This window comes from Cupressus sempervirens, chromosome 7 (assembly GCF_028749045.1).
Source record: "Cupressus sempervirens isolate cs-2001-9-10 chromosome 7, ASM2874904v1, whole genome shotgun sequence".
Classification (NCBI taxonomy): domain Eukaryota; kingdom Viridiplantae; phylum Streptophyta; class Pinopsida; order Cupressales; family Cupressaceae; genus Cupressus; species Cupressus sempervirens.
The window spans coordinates 216,037,310-216,048,892 of NC_143124.1; the positions used below are offsets into that span (position 1 = coordinate 216,037,310).

Consider the following 11,583-nt stretch of genomic DNA (forward strand, 5'->3'; position numbering starts at 1 on the left):
TCTCATTTTGGAAGATTTCTGGTTGACCAAAATTTGGTGTTATGTGTCTTGATGCATGTTTAAACTTTATGTTTACTTGATATCTTTACAGGTATACAAATTTTTTTCAGTTAAAAGTTTTTATGGTTAAAGTGTGTTACTTCTAATTCACCCCACCCCCGAGAAGTAATCTTCCCATTTGTATATTCCAACAACTTCCATCTGCAGAAAGTTTAATTTTAAATAGCCATTTAGAGGAGACAATTGATTTATTTTTAGGTCAAGGAACAATATCCCAAACATCATTTTAAAGTATGGAGTTATATTCTTCTGTCATGGCATCTTTCTAATGTTGATGTTTTATTGCTTCTTTTACATCAGATGGTTTAGATTTGGACAGTTCACTCATTAATGCAATGTAACTTGAGTATATTTTAGGATGTTTTCTTTTCCTAATGAGATCTGAGGGAATGAAATTGTTTTCTTCAATTAGCTTTCGAGCCCATAGTGGTCTTTTCTTTTCCTCAAAAGTGAGAGCAATGTCCATGGGTTCAATTGATTTATCTTCCTCCATTAGAGACTCCCTCTCATTATTAGATTTTTGTTCTTCTAGGGTTTCTCCTGAATTTGATTTATTTTCTTCTTTAGATCTTTTGTAGGCCAAATCTTCATCAAGTATTACATCTTGACTTAGGTCAATATTTCTTTGTCCAAGGATATAGATATGATAAGCTTTAGAAGTTTCACTATAACCTACAAAGATTCCTTTCTTTCCTGAGGGCTCTAGTTTGGTTCTCTTCTCTTTGGGAATATGTACATAGACAAGGCAACCAAAAATTCTCAGAAATTTAAGATCAGGTTTCTTCCCAGTAAATACCTCGTCAAGGGTCTTGAATTCAAGATAAGAGTGAAGAAACCTATTTTGAAGGAAAACAACAGTATTTGAAGCTTCACCCCAAAGAAAAGTTTCAAGATTTTGATCATGAAGCATTGCTTTAGTAGAATGAACTATGGATCTATTCTTTCTCTTAGCTATTCCATTCTGTTGGGGATTATAAGGAACAAAAAACTCCCTCTTGATCCCAACAATTTTACAATAATTTATAAAGATACCGAAAATGTACTCTTTACCACTATCTGTTGTTAATACTTTTATTTTCTTTCCAGAAAGGTTTCCTACAAGGGCTTTAAACTCTTTAAATTTAGTTAGGATTTCTTCATATTCTTTACTTTTAAGAAAATAGATCAAGGTCTTCCTAGAGAATTTTCCCACAAATATGATATAGTATAGAGAACCTCCTAGAGAGGGAACTGACATATGACCACATAAGTCTGAATGAATAAGTTCTAGAACTTCTTTGGATTTGGTTTTGACTATTTTGGAATGTAGTTTTAATATTCTTCCCTAGAGAACAACCTTTACATTTTCTTTCATGGTAAGGATTAAGTTTAGGTATACCTATTACCATTTTTCCTATGGAAGGTAATCCTCAAAAATGAAGATGACTTGGTCTCCTGTGCCAGATTTCATTTTCTTTGAAAGAATCATGAATTAGAGCTAAATGAGATAGAGAGTTGATCTGATAAAGACATTCATGTCTAGAGCCAATTTTAAATGCATTTTTTATGTTAGAATTCTTAGGCCAAGCTAAGACCTTTCATTCCATAAATGTAATTCTGGGTCCTTCATCTTCAAGAGCAGAGATAGAAAGTAAGTTTCTTTTTATGCCAGGTACATATAGTACCTTAGTAAGTTCAATTTTTTTTCCTTGATTTTAGATGAATAGTACATGTTCTTATTCCCATTATGGGGTAGCTTGTATCATCTCCAATGGTTACTTCATCAACATAGTCTTCTTGTAGAGAGTATAACTATCATTTAAAACCTGTGATATGTCGAGAGGCTTCGCTATCAATTACCCAAGTACTAGATTTGGTTAATGCTTCACTGGAGAGAGCTAAATAGAAAGCATTATGTTCATAATTTCTATTTGAGTTTTGAGTGGTTGCAAATGAAGCTTTTGGTTTAATTCTATCAGGACATCTAGATGTCAGATGTCCAAGTTTATCACATCTATAACATTGCATTTTGGGGAAATCAGTGTGCTTTTTCCTTCCTTTGAATTTTCTTTTCTTTTTATTTACTTGAGTGGAGAGAACTTGTAACTCTTCTTTTGAGGAGGAAACATTTTGACCTCAAGCTACTTGCATACGCTCTTCTTGTATACAACCAACTTTAAGTCTTTCAAATTTAGGTAATTTTGACTGAGAGCATACCCCTTGTCTGAAGGTATCCCATGGTGATGGAAGACCTTTTAGAGCTATTATTGTTAACTCCTTTCCATCACAGATGTGTACTATGGAAGAAAGTTGATTTCGAAGATCAGTTATTCTCATAAAGTAGGAGGAAATTTTCTCTCCTTTATTCATTTTAATATTTGAGATTCTATCCTTTAATGTGATGATCCGAACAACATTATTTATCTCAAACATATTTCCAAGAGCATTGTACATCTCATGTATAGTGTCCAGTTCTGAAATTACAGGTAGAAGATGAGTTTTAACATCGTCCACAATAAGTTTCATAGCTTTATTGTTATCACTCTCCCATTTTTCCAGTTCATTAATTCCTTTCAGTAGTGAACCAGAATTTTCAATAAACTTATTTAGACCATGTTTTTTCAGTATAATTTTCAGTAGTAATTTCTAGCCTACAAAATCTGAGTCACCTTCTAATCTGTCTTCCAACCTCATACCATTCACCATTTTTATTTTATAAGTATTTAAAAAATATTTAAATATAAAAAATCTGATTTCAGGATCACTTCTTTAAACCTGCTTTGATACCATGTTGAAGTATCAGACTGTAAGTAAATACTTTTGGATCAGTTCCAATATAATATTAAATAATATTGAAATGTTATTACTGAATGCAAAGAGAATGATATATTGAATTCACTTAATATCACTGAAGACTTATAGTATTTATGTGTTCATTGTTTTATCCAACAAAGTTCAATTTTATATAAATATAAAGGAGGGAAGACAGTGAATCACGATCGATAGGCATGACTCATGTTGGAGTCACGTCTATCGAGCATGATTCTAATATATGATTATGACTGAACATTAACATTAACCTGTCGCTTTGCAGTTCCATTATGTCGTCGATTAGTTAAGTCGGTAATGATACCAATTCCAATATTTATTAAATATGTTTATAATTAAATCTGCATATATATATATATATATATATATATATATATATATATATATATATATATATATATATATATATATATATATATATATATATATATAGGTAACAATAATAACATAAATAATTATAAATACATTAAATTTATGTTTTGACTAATCTATACATTAACATGAATTCTAATGAAAAAGAAAGCATATTATCCCAAATATCTGAATTTTTCCCATTACATTACAATTATAATTTCTAATTTTAAAAAATCCAATAACCATCATATACCAATTTTAGATACTTTTAAGGCCCGTTTGGTTGCGGGAGTATAAAAACGGGAATAGTAATACCTATTCCGGAATACTTATTCTCGAATAGAGAATGGGGTTACGTATTCCTCTTCTTGTTTGGTTCATCCAGAATTTGATGCGGAATACACGGACTCAAAAATATATGTTTTTCTAAAATAAAAAAAATTGGAATAGGAATACGTATTCCTATTCCATCTATTTAGGTGGATTACCAAATCCTCATTTTTGGGTCAAAATTGAAATATGTATTCCAATTTTTTTCCTACTCCTATTCCGATTTGGTGCATCCAAACAGAAAATTAAAAATTTCCAGAATATACATATGCCTATTGTATTCCTGTTGCCAAACAGATTAGGGCACACATCTACACTTGTTCTCCCAAATATCTGTGAGTTTTGCCCATTACATGACAATTACAATTTCTATTTTTTAAAAATCCAGTCACAATCGTATATACCAATTTTAAATACTTCCACTAATATTACCCCATTTTTAAATTGGATTCCTTGGGGCACACATCTTCAAAGCAATTTCCTCTTTCACGCACTACAAGTCAGCCTTCCCGCGTTCTCATTTGCCAAGCTGACGTATTGACTTTTCTTATCCTTTTCCAATGGTACTTCGTCTCATCGTGGGTTCCACCCAATTTCACTTTCACTCTCGTCTCATTTGATTTCTTCCTCAGCAAACCAATTTACTGTGATTATCTTGTCTCATTTAATTTCTTCCTCAGCAAGCCAATTTACTGTGACAATTCGCAAGTACATATTTGGTTCTTCATTAGATTTCGTTAGTGTACCAGGGATAACATAATTAAAACCCCTCCAATATTTTGGCTTCAATCTATCTTGTCGATAACCGCAATAAACATTTGTTATATCCCAACGGAATCATTCCTTGATACACCCGTAAGAACAAGAATACAGAGGAGCTCGAGAAAAAGAGAGGAGGAGCTCATGCCGATGGCCGCGATGGAATGTTAGTAAAATGTTTGATTTTAAGATTGACATTGTAGCTCTATTTCATCTGTTTTTCTTGGTATTCATTACAGCGAATTCTAGTCTTGTTTTTCTTCTGGAGTTATAGATTCATCATGCATAAGTATACAATCAATAAGTACATCGGTGTCATACCTTAGAGTGAATTCATGGATTGAATACATATAAATGGTTAATATCTATATTTTTTCAATAGGAATTGGGTGTAGGAAATAAATGCTTGGGCATCTACTTGTGAACACTAGATGGGAAGAATTTTGGGTTGCTTGTAGTTTTCGGAATGGCCCAGTACTACCTTTTCGTGCTGGCTTTCGTCTGGAATTTCTAGTTATTCAACATTTGTGGTTTTTGAATCAATTAATAGTGATTTCAGCATTCATGTTGGGAATTTGAAATGATCACATCAATTTTTAGAAATCTGATTTGTTTGTGAGTTGATAAATGGGAAAATTCTGAATGGGGTTTGTTTTCTGAGTAGGAGTAAGGGGGTATCGTAGATAGTAACACTTGAAAAAACCTAAAATGGGAATGAAAAACCAATGTTGATATTTGTCTATGGCTTGCTTGTAGTGATGGAGTCCATTTGGGCAACACAATTGATGCGGCTAGGCGGAGATAGGAAATGGAGAGAATTTGGGGATAGTGTTTTTGGGGTTTACATGCGGCATGCACTTGCAATTGTGCTTCACTTGGTCTTTGTAGTTTGCCTTATCCTTCCCTTTTTCTTGAGAATCTGTAGAGTTTGCACACATGGGTTTCAATCCTCTGTTTTGAAACCCACTTACTACAAAAGGTTGCAATTTGGGGTTACGCATAAATTGGTCCTGCTTAGTTGCATTTCTCTATCAGTGCTGTATGCATTACTTGGAATATGGAACCCTTTATGTTGGTGGTTAAAAGAAAGGCCTAAGGATTTTGGAGCCGAAGGGGAGTATGTTTTTCAGACAATAGCTTGGGCTATTATGTCAAGTTATGCATACTATTCTCTCACAAAAGAAAGTAAAGAGAAGATTCCATATCTACTAAGGATATGGTGGGTTTTGTCATTGAGTCTTTATGCATTCTTCCTATAACTCGATATCCAAGAGTTCAAGCAACAAAAACAAATCAACCTGAGTTATGTGGTTGAAATTCTGGTTCTTTTCCTTTCATTCTTTCTGTGTTAAAACATGCGAGGGTTTCGTAACTCAAAGCAGTGAAGAACCTCTTTTGAATAATATTGAGGAAAATACTGAACACATTAAGCCCAAAGTCACTCCTTATGCAACAGCAGGTTTTCTCAGCCTGATGTCATTTGCTTGGGTGAAGCCTTTGCTTGATGCTGGCCATAAGAAACCTTTGGACAAAGATGATGTACCTCAAGTTGCAGACACCCACAAGGCTGATTACATTTACCATAAATTTAAAAACCAGCCGGATGCCAAAGGAAGCGGTGCCTTGTCATTAGCAAAAATGACAGTTGTCATTGTCCAAAAGGATCTACTTTTTACAGCATTCCTGGCATTGATGACTTCTTGTTCATCATACGTAGGCCCTTATTATATAGATAGCTTTGTTCAGTGTCTCGCTGACAAGGAAAAGTTTGGTAGTGAAGCCATTGTTCTAGCTTGTGCATTTCTTCTTGCAAAGGCAGTAGAATCTTTGTCACAACGGCATTGGTTTTTTATAACAATCCACATAGGCATACGTGTGAAGGCAGCATTGACAGCTGCGATATACAAGAAGGGCTTGGTGCTTTCAAGCCAGTCAAGACGAAAGCATACGAGTGGTGAGATAGATAATCAATTACATGAGTGTTGATGCTAAACGTATTGGAGATTTCAGTTGGTCTCTTCATGACATATGGACAGCACCTTTGCGAGTTCTTCTGGCCTTGGGTATTTTATATCAGAACTTGGGATTGGCCTCTCTTGCAGGAGTGGCAGTCATGGCGCTAATTATGATGGCAAATTTTCCACTAGGGAAAATGCTTAAAAAGTTTAATGTAAAGATCATGGAAGCAAAAGATGGAAGGATGAAGGCTACATCAGAAATATTGAGAAATATGAAAATCTTAAAATTGCAAGCGTGGGAGATCAGATTTCTGCAGAAACTCGAAGCGTTGAGGCAAGAAGAATGTAATTGGCTAATAAAGTATTTCTATGGGTATGCTGGGATATCATTTTTCTTCTGGGCTGCACCGGCATTTGTATCTGTTGTAACTTTTGCCACATGTACAATGACAGGAATTCCTTTGACCACAGGCAAGATTCTCTCTGCGCTTGCAACTTTCAAGATACTCCAGGAACCTATATACAATCTTCCCAGTTTACTCTCTACGATTGCTCAAACTAAAGTGTCATTAGATCGGGTAGCTGACTTCCTGCAGGAGGAGGAGCTGCAACAAGATGCAGTTAAACGAATCTCAAATGATTTAACTGAAGTGGCAATTGAGATTAATGAAGGGGTATTCTCTTGGGATCCTACAGACCCTAGTCCAACCATAAGCGGCTTAGATGTTCAAGTGAATAGAGGCATGAGGGTTGCAGTGTGTGGAACAGTTGGTTCTGGCAAGTCAAGCCTTCTCTCGTGTATACTTGGGGAGATACCCAAAATTTCAGGATCTGTGAAGATAAGTGGTACCAAGGCATACGTTAGTCAGTCTCCATGGATACAAAGTGGAAAAATTAGAGCCAATATTCTTTTTGGGAAGGAATGGGACAAGACCAGATATGAGAGTGTACTGCAGGCCTGTGCATTTGGAAAAGATCTTGAATTGTTCCCATATGGCGACCAAACAGAAATTGGAGAAAGAGGAATAAATCTTAGTGGTGGGCAAAAGCAAAGGATACAGATTGCGCGTGCTTTATATCAAGATGCTGATATTTATCTTTTTGATGATCCTTTTAGTGCTGTTGATGCTCACACTGGGACACACATTTTCCAGGTATTTCATTTTAGTTTTGATAGGATAACATTTTTGAATTTGCAAATTTAAGTAATTATTTAATTACATCAAATTTGTTCAAGACAAATTAATGTCTATTAAGTTGTTAACCCACTATTTTGATAAATTCAAAATCTCATACAGGAATGCCTACTTCGTATTCTGGGTTCAAAAACTGTCATCTATGTAACTCACCAAGTCGAATTTTTATATAGAGCTGACCTCATTTTGGTAGGTTTGAATGTCTGTAATTGGTTTATTCCTTTCAAGATTTCATTTCATAGAAAGAAATGGAAGGATTCAAATGTTGCTGACAATACAAACTTATTTACATTTTTCTAGGTAATGCGAGATGGTGAGATCACCCAGGCTGGAAAATATGATGATATATTACAGTCAGGGACAGATTTTGAGGAATTGGTTGGTGCACATCAGAAGGCATTGAAACCCGTCAATGCCATGGAGAATTCTGAGAACCTTTCATCGCAGATACTTGATGAGGGACCATCTACTGGTAATACAACTACAGTGAAAGATGTTGATCGTCAAAACCTCCAGCAGCAGGACAGCAGCGAAAAATCAAGAGAGGTAGAATATCTTGAATCAAAAACTAATGAAGGGAGAGAAATAGACAAAGATGTTAAAAGTTCACAGCTTGTGCAAGAAGAGGAGAGAGAGAAAGGTAGGGTAAGTCTGTGGGTGTACTGGTTATACATCACTGCCGGATATAAAGGGGCTTTGATACCCATCATCTTATTGGGAGACACAATATTTCAGCTACTTGAAATAGGTAGCAGCTACTGGATGGCGTGGGCGACGTCTTTGACCGAGTATCAAAAGCCCCCTGTCAGCAAGTCCCTCCTCATTCTGTTTTATATGGCTTTGGCCTTATGCAGTGCAATATGCATTCTTGTAAGGTCCATCCTTGTTTCTCTCTCTGGATTTAGAAGTGCCCAACAACTTTTTAGTAACATGCACAGTTGTATATTTCGTGCACCAATGTCCTTCTTTGATGCAACTCCAACTGGACGTATACTAAATCGGGTTAGCAGATTTTATTGTTCTTTTTTCGTTGCAAAGTGTGACTGTTTGAAGCTACAACACAATTTATAAACTCTGTGTGGTTTTTGGCAGGCATCAACAGATCAGAGTAAAGTGGATCAAATTATGCCTTTTCAGCTAGGAAGTTTAGCTTTCTCAATCATACAGCTTTTGGGAATAGTGGCAGTCATGTCTCAAGTTGCTTGGCAGGTCTTCATTGTGTTTATACCCATATTTGCAATTTTTATATGGTATCAGGTACGCTCTATCATATTTGAATTTTCAAAATCTTGGAAAAGATTATGGTAGAAACCAAAGAGGAGATAGTTCGATATTCATGTTTATCAGAAAGCTAATTCTAGCAAAAGAAAATTTTCTAAATATGCTTCCTTCCATTCCATGCAGCAATATTACATAGTGACTTCTAGAGAACTTGTTAGGTTGATTGGAGTTTGCAAGGGTCCTGTCACACAACATTTTGCGGAATCAATCTCCGGGGCAGCCACAATTAGAAGTTTTGACCAGGAATCTCGATTCATGGATACAAATCTACATTTGATTGACGATTTTTCCAGACCCAGTTTCCACAATGCCGCGGCCATGCAGTGGCTTTGCTTTCGGCTGGATATTTTATCAAATACTGTATTTGTGATTTCTCTGGTTCTTGTGCTTGGCTTGCCAGAAAGTATAATTAATCCAAGTAGGTAGAAAAGGCATTGATTTGAGATGCATTATTCTTAATGAGGCTAATTTAAACAAACAGGAAGGATACCCCAGTTGACAAAAGTTAACCGTACAGTATGATTAACAGGAATTGCAGGCTTGGGAATAACATATGGGATGAATCTGAACCTTACACAAGCCTTGCTGATATGGACCCTCTGCTATGTGGAAAACAATATGATCTCTGTTGAGAGAATGGTACAGTACTCACGGATACCCAGCGAACCACCATTGGCTATAGAGAATTCAAGACCAAGCTCTTGCTGGCCATCAAAAGGCAAAATCGATATAATTGATCTTCAGGTTAGTACTTACTTGTAACAATCTATTTCTCTTCATGAATGCAAACTGGCGATTCCATTCTTTCTCAGCCCTGGACTCACAAAACCTTTTCACAAAATCAGGTTCGCTATGGGTCCCATCTCCCACTTGTTTTAAAAGGAATTTCATGCACTTTGCCTGGAGGGAAGAAGGTGGGAATTGTAGGACGGACAGGCTGTGGGAAATTTACTCTGATTCAAACCCTCTTCCGAATTATAGATCCAGTGGGAGGCAGAATAGTCATTGATGGGATTGATATCTTAACAATAGGCTTGCACGATCTGAGAGCCAGAATAAGCATTATCCCACAAGACCCGACAATGTTTGTAGGCACTATAAGGAATAATCTAGATCCCTTGGGAGACTACTCAGATGATGAGATTTGGAAGGTGGGATATACATATTTACATACATTTTGATTAGTTTTCAATTTTACTTTCTCTCTAGGGTAACAGAGAACCAATGCTGAAACCTATAAGAATATGGGTTTCTGTTAGTAAATACCCACATTGCTCTGATCTGCTCCAGGCTTTGGAGAAATGCCAGCTGGAGGATGTTGTCCGGGAAAAAGAAGAGAAGCTTGATTCTCTCGGTCTGTGATTGTGCTATCACCTATTTTTGAAATAGGAAACACAATTATTTCAGTATCTTGTTCTACTACTCCCTTTCCTTGTTAGGGTACATTTATTGAATGTTTTGCATTGATCTGCTCTGCAGTAAGTGAGAATGGAGAGAACTGGAGTGTGGGGCAAAGACAGCTTGTGTGCTTGGTAAGGGTTCTACTAAAGCAAAGCCGCATATTGGTACTGGATGAAGCAACTGCGTCGGTGGACACAGCAACAGATGCCCTTATTCAACAAACCATACGGAACCAATTCAGTGACTGCACAGTCATAACCATAGCACACCGAATTCCATCAGTCTGTGATAGTGATTTGGTCCTCGTGATGAGTGATGGTATGAAATCTTAACCTTTTCTAGGCTATTTCCCTCTGAGATTACAAAAGCAAATCCTCTGCTTTTGTGGAAAGGCATTCCTTCCCTTTTTTGATTTATGAACTGAGTACTTCTTTTTAATCAGGAAATGTTATTGAATATGACACTCCAACCAAGCTTCTCGAGAAAAAATCTTCATCATTTGCGAAACTTGTTTCAGAGTACACTCTGAGATCGAGTAGTGTTGAAGAAAAATAGGTCTGGTTATATCAGCTCTCAAATATGATGACGAAAGCAACTCTCCCGCATGGAACTAATTATATGTTTCATAGTCCTATTAGGTGGCATGGATTAATTACTTAAGGAAATTAATGAAATGTTTGGATCATATGTTTATCTACTTCTATATTAATTCGCTAGAATTTATAGATGTTTGATTTTAATAATGTATTTTAGATTTAATATAGTTTTAGATGAAAATTTTATATAAAAACTATATGTGTCCATGTTATTGAAGCTTTTATTTAGGTGGTCATGTTAAGTTAGCATAACTTATGTACCTTTATGACTACATCCTACTAAATATGATTAGAGGCGACCTAATAAACTCAATATTTATTTTTCCTTGAAACTATTTATAAGCATATTCTCCAATCATCTTGATCTCATCTTGTCTTGATGCTAACCAAAATTACAAATTTAATCAGACAAAAAGGAAACAAGCTAAACCTTCAATTCTAGCAATCCAAATGGGTGCCCAATCTCAACTTTTAATATAGAAAATCATTCATGTGGTGATTCCTATTGCCAATTGCCTCAAATTCCCACATCCATAAGCCCTTCACGCTAAAGTAAAATCCATAATTTAGGTATTTTGGTTCTACCCTAATGCTTGCATCATTTGGTGTTGTCTTTTTTGCCCACTTTCTTCCCAAAAGTATGGTAATTAGAAATAAATAATAAGTGTTTGAAACACTTTCGTTTGAATTTATTATTAATTAAATAAATTAGTAATCCTGTTTAGCATGAATTTTTCCAATGTTGTATTGTATTTGTGTAATGCTTGATTGATAGGGATCCGAATGATTACTTCTATAACTATTTCATAGCGCTTTAGAAGGTGTTAAAATCAATTTCAA

The 11,583-nt window shown here is 35.5% G+C and overlaps 1 protein-coding gene across 2 annotated transcripts; it reads left to right on the top strand.

Annotated features, from left to right (window-relative positions):
* The first annotated feature begins 4,235 nt into the window (after positions 1–4,235).
* On the top strand, positions 4,236–10,844 carry LOC149546259 (ABC transporter C family member 3-like). 2 transcript variants are annotated; one of them, XM_089791112.1, is made up of 11 exons: positions 4,236–4,477; positions 5,068–7,423; positions 7,568–7,654; positions 7,766–8,467; positions 8,558–8,722; positions 8,870–9,164; positions 9,276–9,490; positions 9,592–9,897; positions 10,037–10,100; positions 10,226–10,465; positions 10,590–10,844. In XM_089791112.1, exons 2-11 carry the CDS (start codon positions 6,287–6,289, stop codon positions 10,700–10,702), a joined length of 3,324 nt encoding a protein of 1,107 aa, XP_089647238.1. In that variant the 5' UTR covers positions 4,236–4,477; positions 5,068–6,286; the 3' UTR covers positions 10,703–10,844. The 2 variants fall into 2 exon arrangements, with proteins under 2 accessions (XP_089647238.1, XP_089647237.1); XM_089791111.1 differs by having other exon boundaries at positions 4,286–4,477; positions 7,766–8,335.
* The last annotated feature ends 739 nt before the right edge of the window (positions 10,845–11,583 follow it).

Bases quoted from the DNA above. Each gene is read 5' to 3' on its own strand.
- LOC149546259 (XM_089791112.1), top strand. From the start codon at position 6,287: ATGAGTGTTGATGCTAAACGTATTGGAGATTTCAGTTGGTCTCTTCAT. The intron at 9,165-9,275 runs GTAGGTAGAAAA...TATGATTAACAG, and splicing joins AGAAAGTATAATTAATCCAA to GAATTGCAGGCTTGGGAATA. The intron at 10,101-10,225 runs GTCTGTGATTGT...TCTGCTCTGCAG, and splicing joins AGAGAAGCTTGATTCTCTCG to TAAGTGAGAATGGAGAGAAC.